Raw genomic sequence first — 19,032 nt, forward strand, 5'->3', positions numbered from 1 at the left:
TTTTGAACAATTAACTTTTTTTTTTTAAAGAAAAGATAATGATTAGAAGTTATAAGAGGGGGTGAATGACAACTTCAATTTAGGAGTTAATGGGTCCACTACAAAATTTGTAAAAATAAATTAATTAATTAAATTGTTGACAAAATAAATTTATATTTCAAATTTAATTTTGAAAACCAAAAAAAAAGTAGTCCTATTTTGTAGGTAATATTGTACGTAGAAGTTAAAGATATATTTTTATTAGGTTATCCTTCAGTTTTGCCCCTATTTAAACGTAGGCTGTTGGGGTATTTTGGAAAAAAAAAAAAAAATCCGGTCTAAATAGAGAAAACCCTTTAAATAGTAGTATAGATTATATAGATATAGATAACCGTACTTCCTAATACACCATATCTATAAAGGGATGCCTTAAAATCTCCCACGTAAAATCTTTATAGTTCCAGACATAATTTACTTCTTATTAAGTCGTCGGTGGCATATTTTTGTGACGTGATGGCCTAGATGCACCACTATATGTAGTATAGATGAGCACAGATTTGCATTATCCAGACAGGCCTATAACTGTCCATGACCGAAGTGGGACGTTTGCCAGCACTGACTTCATTTTTGTAGGCTTTCTATATATTTGTCGGTTCCTTTCAAATCAGGGCTTTTTCTTTCAAGAGAAGTTAATAATAGTGTAGCAAAGAGAGCCGATTGAAGGCAACTTCCAGTATCTATCTTGTCACTATTAAGATTCCTACCATAATCACTATCATAATCTTCTGACACTTGATGCAGACAATATTTCTTATCACTTCTAATTCCAGGCAATAGGATGAATCAAATTCAGCCAAAACCATACACTGTTCAGCATCCCAGGCTCCTCATTATGTTGCTAAGCTTGTCGATAACAATTTCAGGATTGGCATATGATCCGAGAAGATTAATTGCATGATATTCCAACCCTTTCCACCGGGCTATCAAGGCGAAATGTGGCCGTCTGTAGTGGCTACTAATAATCTTCAGGACAACAGTTTTTGGCAACGCAGATACTATGTGAGTTAGACCTGCACCATGAGCGCCAATAATAACTGAAGCATCTTGAATGGCTTGGACTTGCTCCTTCATGGGCATGTGTGCAAACAATCCATTGACAAGGTTTACTTTGCACCCATGATTAGATGCCCAATTATTTATAGAATCAAACACTTCTTGTTCATTGCTAAGCCTCGATTCAACTTTACCACCATGACGAGGATGAGCTAAATAATCTTCACGCCGAACAAAGAGGACATTATAACCTGAAACTGGCTTTTCAACATGGTTTCTATTTAAGGAAAATCCAAATGCAGCCCTAATCATTTCCCCAAATTCAGATAATCGAGCAGTTCTCCGGTCATCAGGGTTTTGCCGCAGATCATGTGCAGATGCTCCATCACAATTTATTTTTTCAGACAGCCCCTTAAATAGCGCAGTCTCATAACCCAAGGGTGAGAGAATAGCATGGTGAAAACAAACTGGACCGCTAAAATTTTTAGAATATTGAAGGCTAGAAAACAATGCCTTCCATGTCTCTTCCATCGGTGCCTGAAAAAATTCAACAAAAGTAAAAGAGTGTTACTAAGACAACTAAACAATGACTAGCACTCTATTTCTTTGGCAGAAAGATAAGCAGAAAAAACCCGGTAAGAAAAACACAGATAGAAGAACATTATGACAGTAATTGGAAAATATTCTTCCGATAAATTAATAAAATAGCGTTCATGATTAGGAGGCTAACAACTAACAACAACAGAAGCTCCTCTTTCCTTGAAAGGACACCCTTATTACTTGGATTTGCTGGAAAAACCACCACTTTAAGAAAGTTAAATTTTAAAGAACATTCACTGGTACATTATGATGTACGACGGAGGTATCATTGGACCGGGACGGGGGGGGTGGTGGAAATGGCCCCCCTTAATTTAAAAATATATATATTATTATTTTATAGATATATGTGTGTACAAATTTTAGCAATTTTGTTTCCCTTAAACAATATCATTGATTTTTTTAAGCATAATGTTATACTCACAAACTTTTTTACAACATTTTTATAAACTATTTTGGTAGCAAATTCTCATTGGTTCGCATAATGGGCCCACCATTCACATCATTTTTTTACTTACCAATAGTCACTTATCATATCAGTAATTTATAAAAAGGCTTGTAACTCTAGCATTTTCCTCATTTATTGACCATAAAAAAATTTATAGATCTAAAATCTAAAACAAAATATACAAGTCCAAAAAAAATTACCAATAGTAAAACTAAAAAAAATTAAGCTCAATTAACCAATTTTATCCAAAATAAACAACCCTGCCTTTTAAAAAATTCTAAACAAGAATAATTTTGTTCTTACCCACAAAAAAAATAAAAAAATAAAAATTATATATATATATATATATATATATATTTATATATATATCTTAGCAACTCATTAGTAGCGAAGTCAAAATTTGAAACTGCCGCACACAGCCAACAGTAAAACTGGCCCTCCTAACTCAAAGTTTTGGCTCTATCCCTGCATGATGTACCTTGTCCTTATTTCTCTCAAAGCCCCACAATTTCATCTCTCCTTTAATAGCCTAATATTCGTGATTATAATAATTCACAAACTGCAAAATGTAGATCATCAAATATTGAATTATCGTTATTGATCATGTTCTAGATTATATATATATATATATATATATATATATATATATTTTCTTTTTCTTTTTCTTTTTCTTTTGAAGAGAATGGTTGCAAGTGTCTTAACATTGAGCATCAATGAAGCCAGGAATCAAATATTCACTGGGTGTCTGTAGAAAGAGAAAAAAGCAGCATTTGTAGCAATGTGCACTACAGCAGAAAAGAAAGAAGCCATCTACTGGATCTCTAAATGAGCTTGTCTACGCAGATATTGTTAAAAACCTTAACAATATTATTTCGGATCTGGTCATAATCCGGATCAAACACAACTAGGCCCAACAATCCTAAAGATGGGGATGGGTGCAACTGTTGCAGCCACTGCTGTTGGAACTTTTTATTTAGAATTATCTTCTAATAGAATTCTAGTTTTAAAAGATTGCTTATATGTGCTAGAAGTACAAAGGAATTTAGTTTCAGCTTCGAAACTTGGTTGTTCAGGATATTCATTTATTTTTACTACTAAACTTGTTATTAAGTTTAATAATAAATTTGTAACTTCTAGCAATTTACAAGATGGTCTTTATTTTTTGAGTTCTATTGATAATTATATTAATTGTGTTGAGAATGATAATGCTACTAGTGTGTTATCTCTTAAAAGGAAAAGAGATGTCAATCCAACGTATTTATGGCACTTAAGGCTTGGTCATATCAATATTGACCGAATCAATAGATTGGTATGGGATGGGCCATTGAATCTTTTGAAGGTAGAGCCTTATCTAATTTGTGAGCCTTGCTTACAAGGGAAAATGACCAAAGTTTCTTTACAGGAAAGGGAGCTAGAGCCACTGATGTATTGGGATTAATGCACATTTGATGTTTGTAGTCCTATGAATCACATGGCAAGAGGTGGATTCTCTTACTTTATTACTTTTATTGATGATTATTCTAGGTATGGTTATTTGTACCTAATGAAGCATAAATCTGAATCCTTTGAAAAGTTCAAAGAATTTCGTAATGAGATTGAGAAACAAGCTGGAAAATACATAAAAGTTCTTCGCTCTGATAGAGGAGGGGAATACCTCTTGGATCAATTTAAGGAATATATAAAAGAAAATGGCATTATTTCTCAACTGACTTCCCTTGCCACACCTCAACATAATGGTGTAGCTGAAAGAAGAAATAGAACCTTATTAGATATGGTTCGTTCCCTGATGAGCATGTCAGAGTTGCCAATTTTATTTTGGGGTTATGCTTTGGAGACTGCTGTTTATTTATTAAATAGAGTCCCCACCAAATCAGTTCCTAACACCCCATATGAGTTATGGACTGGTGAGCAACCAAGTCTAAATCACTTAAAGATATGGGGTTTTCCAACACATGTTAGAAAGTCTAATGTGGATAAGCTAGGACTAAGGAGTGATAGATGTTTATTTATTGGCTATCCCAAGATGTCTACTGATTTCTATTTTTACAATCCTAGTGAGCAAAAAGTTTTTGTGAGCAGGAATGCTATTTTTCTTGAGGAAGATTATAGCTTAAATAAAAGTAGAGCAAAGGTTTCTCTTGATGATCAAACTGATGAACCAATGGTTGAGTTGAATGAGAACAATGAAGAGCAAGTAATACTGCCTACTGAACCAAGCAAAATGCAGGAGACTCGACATACTAAAAGGAATATTAGGCCTCCAATTAGACTCACTTTGTTAAATGAGATTTATCTAATGGAGTCAGAGGAGCATGATAATGATCCTTTTACTTATCAAGAAGCAATGAAAGATAAGGACGTTGAGAGTTGGAAATGGGCCATGGAATCAGAGATGGACTCAATGTATACCAACCAGGTCTGGACCTTCATAGACAAACCAGAAGGTATTAAGCCTATTGGTTGTAAATGGGTCTACAAAAGGAATATAGGACCTAGTGGTAAGGCAGAGACCTATGAAGCTAGGCTAGTGGCAAAAGGATATAATCAAAAGGCTAGAAATGATTATGAGGAAACCTTTTCACCAATAGCCATGCTAAAGTCCATAAGGATTCTTTTATCAATTGCTGCACATTATGATTATAAGATGTGGCAAATAGTCGTTAAAATAGCTTTCTTGAATGGACACATTCAAGAAGATATTTTTATGGACCAGCTAGAAAGTTTCATATCTTATGGTCAAGAATCAAAAGTGTGCCAGCTGATGAGATCTATAACGGCCTAAAGCAAGCATCACGCAGTTGGAACATTCGTTTTGATGAGGCAATCAAATCGTTTGGTTTCTTACAAAATATAAATGAACCTTGTGTTTACAAAAGAATTAGTGGGACAAAAGGATTAGTGGGAGCACTAATACATTTTTAGTTCTTTACGTGGATGACATACTACTCATGATGTAGGAGCAATGTCATCTATAAAAGTATGGTTATCTAGTCACTTTGCAATGAAATATCTTGGTGAAGCATCATATGTACTCAGAATCAAATTGTTTAGAGACCAAAAGAAAAGATTCTTGGGACTTTCACAAGTCAATTATATTGACAAGATATTGGCTAGGTTTAGCATACAAGATTCCAAAAAAGGGTTTTCACCTTTTAGACATAGAGTTCATCTCTCTAAACAAATGTGTCCTAAAACACAAGAAGAGAGAGAGAAAATGAGAAATTGTACCTATGCTTTGGCTGTAGGAAGTCTCATGTACGCAATGCTTTGTACTAGGCCAGACATTTGTTATGCAGTGAGCATTGTGAGTAGATATCAATCCAATCCAAGTTCTGCGCATTGGATAGCAGTGAAACATATCCTCAAATTTTTTTTTTTTATGACATAGGAGAACTTCACTCAGATTAGTTGCACATTGCAGGCAACTGTACAACAATCCTCACTGTTAATCAAACTCCTACAGGCAACTGACCCCACCCACCAGAACCAGTTATCGAGTAATCCAACGGCTTTTCACCCTTAACAGGCTAAGCAATTTATCCTCATGCCCAGGAGGCACATATCCTCAAATATTTAAATAGGACCAAACATTATTTCTTGGTGTTTGGTGGTAAGGATCTAACTATCCAAGGGTATACAAATTCAAATTTTCAATAAGATATTTATGATAGAAAATCAATTCCTGGATTTGTGTTCACTCTTGGCAAGGGAGCAATAAAAGCATCCACATTGGTGGTACTAAATAGCTATATTGCTATTTTTAGCACCACCAAATACCAAAATGTGCCCTGCAATGGTGGAGTCAAAGCAATATTTTTTGGCTCCACAACTGGCTGTGCACTGTAGCTAAAAGGTAAAACTAAAAAAAATAAAAATTTTAATTTGTGCGTTCGCACTTCTTTTGATTATTTTATTAATTTTTATTCTTTCTATTGTTCTTATTTTTCCTGCTCCTCTTCTTCCTGTGTTTCATTTGTTTCACCGTGTCTCTCTCCTCACTTCCTCTCCATCTGCTTCTCTCTTCCTCCACGACAATCTACACGAGCCCAGCCGCCATAGACCCATCGTCGCTGAGCCCAACCGCCACAGACCCCGAAGCCCCAAGTCCCAAGTTCGAAGCTTACCCACGCTGACCCATCTTGGCCTCTCTTCTTTGTTTTCGGCATTTGTGCTTGTGTTTTGGCGTGGATTTTGGTCTGGGTTTCGGGCTGTGTTTGTGTTTCGAATTTGTGTTTCGGGCTGGGTTTGTGTTTCATGCATGGGTTTCGGCCTCTCCCTTGTGTTTCGGGCATGGTTTGTTGTCCATCTATGGGTTTCAGCCTCTCGGTTTGTGTGTCTGATTTGGGTTGTCGATTTGCTCGTTTTTTTTCTGGTTTTTCTGCTTTCTTTTTTGTTCTTCTTCACTGGTTTTTGATGGGTATTGGTTACAGTGGTGGGTTTGTGGCTGCGCAGTAATTTCTATGGCTTTGATAGTGGTTGTAGTTGTGTTTTGGCGGGTGAATGAAATATTATTTTATTGTAGTGTTTATATTATTTTATTATAGTATTTATATTATTTTATTATAGTATTTATATTATTTTATTGTGTTAAAAGCTAAAATAAAACCACTGATGTTGGATGTTTTATAATGTGAAAAGGTAAAATAGATAAAGTAGTTTTTTGTTGTGCCAAATAGCTCAAAAAATAGCTCCACCAGTGTGGATGCTCTAAGTTGGAGAAGTTGCAAGCAAGATACTACTGCAAACTCTACTACAAAAGCAGAGTATATAGCTGCAAGTTCATTCAAGAACTTGAAGTTGTTCCTTCTATTAAGTCACCCATTACTATCTATTGTGACAATAGTGGGGCTGTTACAAATGCAGTAGAACCAAGGGCTCATCAAAGGACAAAACATATTGCACGTATATATCACTTGATAGGTGATATCATACATAGAGGTGATGTAGCAATAACAAAGATTGCCTCTGCCAATAATGTTGCAAATCCACTCACAAAGGCATTGTCTCAAAAAGTGTTTGAGAAACATTTGGAAGTGATGGGATTAAATACATGTATGATTGATTTTGAGTGCAAGTGGAAGATAGTTAGAATTCTATCCCTCAAAAACAATACTATGCATTTTTATTTGATAATAAATTATATTTTCACATACATAATTATTATGGGTATATTCATTGTTTAAATGTGGCATGTGATGTCACCTCTGTAGAAAAATTATGTTAATGGTTAAGAAACCAAAGACAGAGAGTAATGATTGTTCATAAATTATTAAATTGTTCTAGGCTATGGATATTAATTGAATATCACCACTGAATCTTACACTTGTCGTGCTACTATATGATAGGATGATTTACTCTATCATTGAGGTAGTGACTTTAGCAGACAAGTGGGTATAATGTAACAAATATATACATTGAATCAAATCCGATCAAGAACACCTTATAGAGTGATCATTGTTAGTTAAAAGGTTGTTCTATCACAATTTTCCTATTGTCCTCAAACATGAGAGGTTTGTGTATAATTATTTATTATGCACATAACTCTAATGATGTCAACTGGTGATGCTCTTTTCAAAGGCTATATACAGACACGTTGGGTTATGTATGTAATGAGTAAAATATATATGCTCAACAATGAATCCACTAGTCTCTAAAGAAGATAGTATATTCAGTTGATTTTCATATTGAAGTTGGACTAAAAACAAAACCAGGCGGTAACTTTTTTCAAAAGTGTTTTTCATATATATAATATTGTATATGTATATTTAAAGAGTTTTTCATCGATATTTTGGAGTTCAATAAAAATCATGTAATCAAGAAATTAAGGGTTACATAAGCTAGGGATATGACAATGATATTAATCCAGTCCTAATGGCTTATGGGAATATAGTGTGGTAGAAGGATATAAATATAAAATTGTAAGTAATGGGACCCCATATGTAATTCTTTAATCTTCAGGGGTCAATTGCAATGTGTTAGTGGACATTATTGTAATCTGCAGAAGTTCAAATATTTTCTTGATATGGTTGAGAAAATTAAAGAATAATTTTGAAAGAGTTTCAAAATAAGTCAATAACATATAAAAAGTTATTGATTAATCCTACAACTAAAGATTAGGATCCCTAAGGATCCCACATCCTATCTCTCTCTCTTGGGTTTTAAAAAAGTCTTTATAAAAAATAATAAAAAATAATAAAAATAATAATAAATAATAAATAAAAAACAAAGAAAAGACAATAAATTACCACATCAGGAGTTGGCCATCAAAACTACTAAGTGATGCTACAGTCATCTGAAAACCCAAAAAGAATTAGAGAGAGACATGAATACCTTGGGAGGTAACATGCTTGGATTGCTAAGAGAGGTACACAATTTTGTTCTATCCAAAATCCATGGTTATGTGGTACAACGAACTTTGAATAAAAACATAAATTTTTATTTCATACTGCTTCCGTAAATATATATATATATATATATCAAGCTCAAACAATTAATGAATCTCTTGCAATCCAAATTACACCCATCATATTTAAAATTATATTTCACTTGACACATCTTGGAACAAATTCCATACTAATGTTGACAAAGAATATTTTCATATGAAAGCAAAAGTGTTGAAAATTGATTAAATTCCCATTCTAACTTGGTTTGAGTTTTCTTGTTGTAGACTGAAAGACTCCTTGCGCTAAGGACGTAATTTGGCGTTCCTTGTCTACTAAGGAAGGTACTCCTAGTCCACCAAAAAATAAATATTGAAGTCATATAAACAAACCGTGCTACTAATGGTTTGGTGGCATTACCCCAAAGAGGTCATCCCATTGGGGAGAGGAGATGATTCTTAAAAGAACATAAGGGGGTCTCTTCTAATAGTAGCTTGATAATTCTTTTGGAGTTGCAAGATGTCCGCATGCATGAGTTTAAAGTTTGTCTATTGTTTGAGTAAGAGCATCATTTGATATATTGCGGCTTTGGAATTCAGAGTGTCATGTTCGTGAGCTTCTATTGAGGAGATGTTTGTAATAGGCTTTATTTGTGTTTATGTCTATGAGGGGATATCAACTTGTTTGTCATATTTGGTTGAACTTGAAAGTTATTTTCATATAATTGATATAGATATTTTTGTTACCAATACCATTGTCCATAGATCTAGACATGGAGTCAGCACAACCACATTAAATCTTCTTGTCTTGTGTGAATGTTTTAACTTATTTTTGTGTGAATTGTCTTCCACTAACCCTAAATTACAACAAATGGGTATCAAGCCTCCACCAACACAACAAAAAACTTTTAGAAAGTTGGATCCAAGCCCTCTTTTCTTCATACTCTGGTTTTTTTTTTTTTTTGGATAATAATAGTTTGGGGGAGCGAAGATTTGAACCCTAAAAGTCATCATAAGATTAGGAGATTTTCATAATAGGTTAATATCTTACAAAAACTACAACCCCTAATCCTATGTTCACAACACTAAAATGTAGAAGCTATAGTTTTGCTTTTCTCATTATTATTTATTCCATTGCCTAGTCAACGAGTCACAAATTTTCCTTTTTTGAGAAGCAACAAGAAGTCACAAAATGATAGCAGTAGACCTAAGTAATCATATTAATCTTATCACATGCTGTTAAACAACTAGCATGAAACTGGACACCCATAAAAGAAATGCAGAGCCTGCATACCTTACAGTGGCCATCCACGAAAACTACATTAGGTCGACTAGGCAATCCAGTAACTCTTGAAGATACATATGCACTGTACCAATCAGTAATAGTGTGAAAAAGGTTTGCATACTCAAAGCGTGTCACAAGCAATGTTGGCTCCTCAACCCACTGCAAGTAAAACCTTCCATTTAGAAACATAGAGAAAAATTGGGATGATGATGATAACAATGACAAAAACAATAATTCTAGTCTAGCTAAATTAGATTCATTTCTCTTATATGTATTATTTATATGAAAGCTCAATAGTGCGAAACACTATAGCTTGTTTAGATCCCCAATTTTAAACTAACGGCTAAATTGTTTTTACCCTACTTAACTAGGTGCGGAATAAGGGTAAATGAAATGCAATAAACTGGAACTATTCTCTAGTGCATAATCATAAACAATAAACAATAAATGTAAAGCACCAAGAGTAAAGGAAGAGAGATGCAAACACAAGATAACACCGAGACGTGTTATCGAAAAGGAAACCAAAGTACTCGGGAAAAATCTCTCCGCGGCCCTCCAAGCCGAAATGATCCACTAGTGAATAAAGATGGAGTACAAGAATATCAAAAAGATCCTCCAAGCCTAGTCTACCCATTGTACTTGAACCCTCTGAATTCCAATTCCCAATGGACTTCACCGAGCCATTTCTTCACCTAAAGGAGACATGGATCCGGTTTTCAAGGAAGGGTACAAAGAGAAGTCAAGGCTGTCATTTGAAGAGGAAATTATGGAGGATGTGACACTACATGAACCAGCAAAAGAAAAAGTGTTGGCTAATGCTTTTGAGGAGGAAATTAGGGAGATGGAAATGGAAATAAAAAAGCATGACAATAAAGTTGTAAGGCTAACCGGTTTTGGAATTGATACAGGAAAAGAAAATTTGGTGAATCAAACTTGTGAGGTGAAGCTACACCAACCCGTGAAGCTGTCTTGTGATGTTGATGTGGAGCTTCACCAACCTGAGCCAACTAAGGAAAAAGAAGAGCTGTCAGCTGAAGCTTTTGAGGAGGAAATTAGGGAGATGGAAATGGAAATAAAAAAGCATGATAATAAAATTGTAAGGCTACCCGGTTTTGGAGTTGATACAAGTAAGGGAAATTTGGTGAGTCAAACTTGTGATGTGAAGCTACACCAACCCGTGAAGCAGCTTTGTGATGTTGATGTGGAGTTTCACCAACCCGAGCCAGCAAAAGAAGAGGAAAAGCTGTCAGCTGAAGCTTTTGAGGAGGAAATTAGGAAGCTTGATAGGGAAATAAAAAAGTATGATGGAAAAATCACAAGGCCACCCGGTTTTGAAGTTGGTATAGGAAAGGAAAATGTGGGCAGTCAGCCTTGCATTTATGAGCCTAACATGCCATGCCCATCAGCACATGCAGCTAACGTATTAAACCCTGCAGTCCATGCAACTCAATTGTCTCCATCAACACGCAGGCCATTAGCTGAGATTCCAAGCTCTCTTGTCAATCATGTGCATGCTAAAGGTACTTGGAAAAGGCTCACTAGAACAGGGGTGGCATCAGATGTGGGTATGGCTGAAATGGTGGGAGAAAAAAGAAGTGCAGAAAATTCAACAAACCAAATTGAGTTACCAAAAAAAAGAAGGGTTTCCAGGGAGGTGCAACAAAAAATAAGATATTGGTGGAGGCTAGTTCCCAACCCTGCCAAAAGCAATGAGTTTATTGTTATAGAACAGTCGTGGGCTTGGGAACTCACGTACGGAGAATGAGCTTGTTAGATTGATACAGGTAAAAGATCCCTCTGTCGTGTTTATAGCCGAAACATGGGTAGACGAAACAAGGCTAGATCGTACTTTGAGCAAGATTAACTTTGATCAAAAATGGGTGGTTCCAAGATTGAACAAAGGTGGTGGATTAGTATTATTTTGGAAAAATTCTATTAGCATTGAGGTTGTTGATTCCCATAGGTATTTTATTGATGCGATCATCAATGGGAATACTGAGAATGCATGGCGATTCACTGGCTTTTATAAAGAGCCTGAAACTCACCGAAGGAGTGAAGCATGGAGTAAATTGAGAAGCGTAAATTCTAGAATGAACATTCCTTGGATTTGTGGTGGAGATTTTAATGAAATCGTTCGTCAAGAGGAGAAGTGGGTGGGGCGCCTAGAGATCACAATCAAATGCAACTATTTCGAGATGTGATCAATGAATGTAGTTTCATGGACTTGGGATATGTGGGGCCGAAGTTTACGTGGGCAAAACATTATGTTGATGGGCATTCCACAAGAATAAGATTGGATCGATGCATGGCTACAAATTCTTAGTTTCAAAAATTTCCAGGAACTAGGATTCATCATCTTAGTTGTATGTCATCGGACCATTCTCCTCTTTTGATTAATTTATCGAGATTGCCTGAACCTAGGAAGAAGAGGTGTTTCAGATTTGAAGAAATGTGGTTATCGGATCCTTCTTGTGGTGAAACGGTGGAGGATGTGTGGTGTAGTACAAGGGAACTAAATACAAGTCTAGCCGTTCTGAAAAAAGTGCCTAAATGTGAGAAAGAATTAACTTGGTGGAACAAGCTCAACTTTGGGCACGTGAGAAGAGAACTAGAGATTAAGAAGAGACAACTAGCTTTGGCCGAGATTGAGGCTATGGAGAGTGGGAACAATTCTCGATTTAGGAGCTTAAGAATGAAGATTAATGTGTTGCAAGACCGGGAATCAAGGATGTGGTGTCAAAGATCTAGGGTGTTGTGGCTAAGTAAAGGTGACAATAATACAGCTTTCTTTCACAGTAAGGCTACAAAGAGGCTTAGGAAGAATTTGATTCGAGGAATAAGAGATGGGAATGGAGCTTGGGTGACCGATCAAGATGACATTGGTAATGTGATGGAGAGTTACTATAAAGAACTTTTCTCATCCTCCAACCCGAATTTAGAAGCTGATTCTCTTGAGAAAATTCCATGCATGGTGACTGATGAGATGAATGGTGATTTGATGAAGGAATTTACAAAATTGGAAGTAAAGGAAGTCTTGAATCAGATGGCACCTCTAAAAGCTCCGGGTCCAGATGGCATGCCACCCTTGTTCTACCAACACTTTTGGTCGACAATGCAGCATAATGTTACTTCAGCATTCTCTCATAGTTGAACTTAGGTATCCTACCTGAACCCATCAACCATACTCTCATTACTCTTGTTCTGAAAATAGATAATCCTGAATGTGTGTCTGATTTTCGCCCTATTAGTCTTTGCAATGTTCTATATAATATTTACTCTAAGGTCTTAGCAAATAGGTTGAAGAAATTTTTACCTTCCTTAATTACGGAACATCAATCTGCCTTTGTGAAGGAAAGATTTATTTCAGACAATATTATGGTTGCATTTGAGACCCTTCATCATATGAAGCAACATAATTCAAGAAATCATGGTTTTATGGCTATCAAATTAGACATGAGTAAAGCCTATGATCGGGTGGAATAGGTGTATTTGGAGAAGCTCATGGAGAAAATGGGTTTTTGTGCTAGTTGGGTAGCTCTCATGATGAGTTGTGTGAAGACGGTGTCGTATTCTGTTATGGTAAATGGAGAGCCCATTGGAATCATCCATCCTAAAAGAGGAATTAGACAAGGAAACCCCTTATATCCTTTCCTTTTCCTTTTATGCACGGAAGGCCTTCATGCTCTCATCAAATACTTGGCGAGGAATGGGGATATTAAAGGTTTTTCCTTGTGCAAACGAGGCCCTAAACTAACCCATTTCTTTTTTGCAGATGATAGCCTACTTTTCTGCAGGTCAATCACTGAGGATTGTAATAATGTCCTAAAGTTGTTAGGTGAATATGAATCTTGGTCAGGAAGGCCTTTCCTTTTCCTTTCCTTTTCCTTTTATGCACGGAAGGCCTTCATGCTCTCATCAAACACTCGGCGAGGAATGGGGATATTAAAGGTTTTTCCTTGTGCAAACGAGGCCCTAAACTAACCCATTTCTTTTTTGCAGATGATAGCCTACTTTTTTGCAGGTCAATTACTGAGGATTGTAATAATGTCCTAAAGTTGTTAGGTGAATATGAATCTTGGTCAGGGCAAAAAATCAACAAAGACAAGACCGTAATCTTCTTTAGCAAGTCCACCACAGATGAAGCAAAATCAAGCATAAAGAATCTCTTCCAAGTTCAAGAAGTGAAGTCTTATGAGAAATATTTGGGGCTTCCCTCCCTTGTGGGTAGGGGGAAAAAGGCTAGCTTCAACTATATAAAAGAGAGAGTTTGGAGAAAACTTCAAGGGTGGGAGGGTAAATTGTTGTCACAAGTCGGGAGAGAGGTCCTTATCAAATCTGTGATCCAAGCTATTCCTACCTATGCTATGGGTTGCTTTAAATTACCTTTGGGGCTTTGTGATGACAATGAGGCAATGATAAAGAAGTTTTGGTGGGGACAAAGGGGCAATAGAAGGAAGATTCATTGGATCCAGTGGAGTGAATTGACTAAGTCCAAAATGGTAGATGGTATGGGCTTTCGCGACTTGGCTCATTTTAATGATGCTCTTTTGGCAAAACAAGCTTGGCGGCTCTTGCATAATAAGGAAACTCTCTTTTACAAAGTCTTTAAGGAGTTTTTCCCAAATCACTCTCTCCTAGAAGCTAAGGAATCCAGTTCTGGGTCTTATGCTTGGAAGAGTATTTTACAAGGCCGTGATGTCATCCTAGATGGGGCGTGTTGGAGGGTGGGGGATGGAAAATCAATAAAGATTTGGCAACACCATTGGCTGCCCCAAAAACATCCTACTAAGATACTTTCCCCAATGGTGGAATCAATGGAAGAAGCCACAGTGGAATGTTTAATTGACAAGGGCACTAGAACATGGAATGCAACAATGGTGGATGGGATTTTTGCACCTCAAGAAGCGGAAGAAATAATAAATATTCCATTGGCTAGAAAAGAAATGGAGGATACACTATATTGGCCATGGGAGCAAGATGGGAGATATAGTTGCAAAACGGGCTATAGATTCTTGAAGGAAGATGAAGTGGGTTTTCAGGTATCAGAGCATCAAGACCATGAGAAAGAGCTATGGAAGAAGATTTGGGCTCTTGAATGTCCTAATAAAGTAAGAAATCTAATTTGGAGGGCATGCCGTAATTCGCTCCCCTCAAAATCCAACCTTATGCGGCGAACAATTATTACCGAGTAAAGGTGTGATCGGTGTAAGGAAGAAAATGAAGACATTGTGCATGCGGTATGGAGTGGCAAGGGGCTGGACGAAGTATGGGAAGTGGATAATACTTGGAGTTTTAGGAACCAAAGGAGCTTCTTAAGCTTTAGTGAGCTATTGATCTAGGTATTTGAGAACAACAAGAAACCAGTATTGTTTGCCTTCATCATATGGTCCATATGGCATCAAAGGAACCAGGTACGAACCCAGCAAGCACACCACCCTTTATACCAGATTTTCTAGTGGGTTCATGACAATTATTTGGAGTTTAAAGCTTTTAAAACAGCACCGGTTCCCAGCAGGACAAAGAGGAGAGTACGATGGAAACCTCCTGACCCAGATTCATACAAAATCAACTTCGACTAAGCTACTTTCGCCAGAGAAAAGTGTTCCGGTCTAGGTGTCATAGTCCGAGACAACGAGGGATTGGTTATTGCAACCATGGCTACTCGGGTTCCTCAACTCCTCTAGGTGATAGAGATTGAAGCTTTGGCTGCCAACAAAGCTCTTGAGTTTGCACAGGAGATGAGCATTTCTGATGTAGTATTGGAGGGTGACTCCTCATTGGTGATGGCAGCGTTGAATTCTAAGGATCCTGGACTGGCTCCTTATGGTTTGATGATACGAGACTCTTTATCTTTATCGTCAGTTTTTTCCAAATTGTCCTATTCTCACACTAAGAGAGAGGGCAACACAGTTGCACACAACTTAGCTCAGTTAGCAGTTAATTTACCAAATTGTGTAATATGGATGGAAGATATTCCATCTGATGTACTATCCTTTTACCAAGCTGATTTAGCTAGTATTTCCTAATTAAAGCATCACTATGTAAAAAAAAAAAAAAAAAAAAAAAAAGTTCTATTCTATTTGCATCAGTAGCACCTCTGTTCATATTTTGCATTAACTGCCTATAGGCACAAACTGCCTCCGTCCATAAGTGCTGTGATGCAGTGAGGTAAGTAAGAGAAGTCATACATGAATCACATGGACATGCATTTGAATGTTTTGAGCATGAGTTGTTCAATATGCTTGGTTGAATACCACGAGTTTTTGGTTTAATGCTTGAACATTTAGATGTGTTTGTTAATCTACCTTGTGATGTTGCTTCCCTTCTGTTTTGTTGTTTAAAGGTCATAATGAATGAGTGCTAGGCTTGAGGATGATATGCCATGTTGATTGTTTTAGATGCATATTAGAGTGTGTGTTGAGTTTAAAATAACATATTAAAAGACCCATTAATGAGATTAAGACTTGAAACACAATGAGTGGAGGCCGACCCACAAGTTGGGTGTGGTTGGATGCCTAACACCTTCCCATCCACATACCTAAACTCTGAATACGTGCTCTGGTAAAGATTAGTCATTCCACAATGGTGTTATACTTATGGTTCTCGGACGTAATCTAGATGGCAACTTCATTTACACTCTCCACCATAGTCCACCCTAGGCTAAGGTGTACTCCCATGATCCTTTTTTGGGGAAACTCGGAAACACTATTGCGGGCACTTGCGCCCACAAGTGGCAGTGGCACAGGCGGAGGTCATGATGATAATGATAATGGTGATGGTGATGAGAGCTCTGAGGCTACACCTTCTTAAGGAGGGACTAAGTACCTGCACAACAACAACAACAACAAAATCCTGTCTTTTCTTCTTTCTTTTTCTTTTTATTTTATTTCTCTTTTATGAACTTTTCTTTTATTTAAGACATTGGGTTGTATTTAAGAACATCTTTATATTTCAAATTTTATTTTAAGATATGTACTTATTGATGGTTCCTTGGAAATCAGTAGGTTGATAAGTCTCGGGCGCTGATGATCTTAGGGCTTAATCCTGAAAACAAATACTAAGTCAAAGGGGACCGGTGGGGATCAGCCAAAAGTCCTCCTCCGATGAAGTTAGTGAATTTGTAATTCCAAGTAAGAAGGAAGTAATTTCTGAAATAAGTGTCTGAATGAATCTTACCTTCTCATCGAAGAATGCTTATATAGCGTGTGTGAAACGGTTATCTGTTTAATAACCGTTCCTATTTTCGAGGAGTCTGGAGGATTTGGAGGTAACTTCCATAATCGCCATGGAAGTTACCTCAGTTGGACTTGTGTTCCATAGTGGTTAATGGAGAACTTGGCACATAGTAGTCCAACCCAATGAACTCGTCCATCCTTTATTAAGGACAGACGAGGCTATTAGGGATGACTTTTCCTTGTGCATTTACTTTTTTTTAATTTCATGTAGAGCTCGTCTATCCAAACGATTCTAAGGATGGACAAGCTTCTCATGGGACCTCGTCCGTCCAAAGACGAACGAGGTCATCAAGGACGCTTGGGACGATCACCTCATGTGCTCGATTCGCCCTAGTCGGTCTTTCATTGGACGAGCCATATGGACGAGTTCAGGAGTTGGTGTTTTTTTTTTTGTAACACCATCAGTTGCCCCCTTGTCCATATGGATCGTCTAAAGGATTTGTACATTCATTGTCTGAAACTGTACGTGCCATGTGTCATAACTTAACTGATGTCCAGTCTCGTCGATTTATTTTTTCGAGGGGTAGGCCACGTGTCGCATCCTGGTTGGTCGTGCCATTTCGAATACCCAGGTCAGATGTCTATAAATAGTGGAATTCCTCCCCTAACCTTTACATTTCTGAAATCTTTCTTCATCTAGAGCCCTCATCTAGAAGTTTCTCCACGTCCATAGTCCTCTCTCGTTTAAAGCCAGGTACTCTCTTCCTTCTCGTCTTTAGGTATTTGGTTTCCAAAAAATGTCTCAAACTATTATTTCTTCGTCTAGCGATAGTACTGAGAAAGCTATAAACAAGTACTATGATTCAACCAGTAATGGTAGTTCAAGTAACAGTAGTCATAGTAGCGGGGAGAGTTCTACGAAAGAGGGGTATACCTCTGGTGTGCCTGGGCTTCCTTTAGAAGTCATCCAAGAACAACTTAGGAAAGCCTCTGGTTCCAAGGCTGGCACTTCGTCCAATGTGCCTCCGTCTAGTCCTTTAGACGAAGAGGAGACAATTTACACTTGTGTTGTAGGCGTTCATTCTAAAACGAATGAGCAAAGGCTAAACAATCTTAGGGTATGGTACCAGATCCTGGATGAGCTTAACCTTAAGTTGCCCGTCCGTGGAGAGTGGTGTTGCAATCCCCGTTTTGGGGTGGGCGTCTACAAGGCTTATTTCTTGGGGGGTTTTAGATTACCCTTGAATGCATTTGCTAGAGAATTATTGGTTAGGTTGGGTTTAGGTATATGTCAGTTTAACCCTAATGCATGGAGACTAGTTATCTCTATGCAAGTTTTGTGGAATGAAGTATTTGGGAGGGACCGTCCCCTTACTGTGGACGAGTTCTTTTTTTGTTACAAACCTTCAGAGATAAATCAATCCCTTAGCTTTTACCAATTCACAGCCAGGGGTAAGGATTGTAGGCTAATCAAGTCTTTGGCCTCGTCTGATAGAAATTGGAAGACAGAGTTTATCTTTGTCTCCGGTTTTTAGGCAGGGAATCCTGTGGACGTTGGCAGGGACCCTTTTGCTCCTTACTCTGGGGACTTAGGGAACCTTCGTCTTAAAAGTACGTCCCTCCCCTTTTTCATCTTTCTTTCTTTCAACTTATTTTTTATTTGCTTCTAACTTTTGTTTGTCATTTGTTTGATAGGTGTTAAACGTCCGTCCTTAAGCAAGTTTCACCGTGATCGCGTCCATAGAGTTCGTCTTTTCGCTGATAGGGGTTTTCATTCTTTAGTCACCCTACGACGTCTTTCCAATTGGGGACTTGGCCCTAAACCATCTGACGAGGTTATTGCTCACGAGGTCACAGTTAGAAGAAGTAAGTTTCTACCTAATATCATTTTGAACACTTAACTTATTTCTTGATCTACTTATAATTTCTCACTTATTGTCATTGTTCTCCACCTTTAGGAGTGTCAACCATGAAAGAAAATAAGGGAAAAGAGGTTGTATATGAAGAAGATCGTCCTAAGTCCCAGCCACAAGTTCGTCCATTGGCTGGGGACAAGAAGGAATCCCTGTCCAAAAGTCTTGATTTGGGAAATCTCCCCGACCATCGAGGTAAAAAG

The 19,032-nt window shown here is 37.3% G+C and overlaps 1 protein-coding gene across 1 annotated transcript; it reads right to left on the bottom strand.

Annotated features, from left to right (window-relative positions):
* Positions 1 to 586: 586 nt before the first annotated feature.
* LOC115986275 (beta-1,2-xylosyltransferase RCN11-like) lies at positions 587 to 9,930 on the bottom strand. Its single transcript, XM_031109120.1, has 2 exons — positions 9,751 to 9,930; positions 587 to 1,569 (listed from the first exon to the last, which is right to left on the bottom strand). The coding sequence occupies exons 1-2, from the start codon at positions 9,928 to 9,930 to the stop codon at positions 850 to 852; spliced, it is 900 nt and encodes a 299-aa protein (XP_030964980.1). The 3' UTR covers positions 587 to 849.
* Between the last annotated feature and the right edge of the window lie 9,102 nt (positions 9,931 to 19,032).

This window comes from Quercus lobata, chromosome 4 (genome assembly GCF_001633185.2).
Source record: "Quercus lobata isolate SW786 chromosome 4, ValleyOak3.0 Primary Assembly, whole genome shotgun sequence".
Taxonomy (NCBI): Eukaryota; Viridiplantae; Streptophyta; class Magnoliopsida; order Fagales; family Fagaceae; genus Quercus; species Quercus lobata.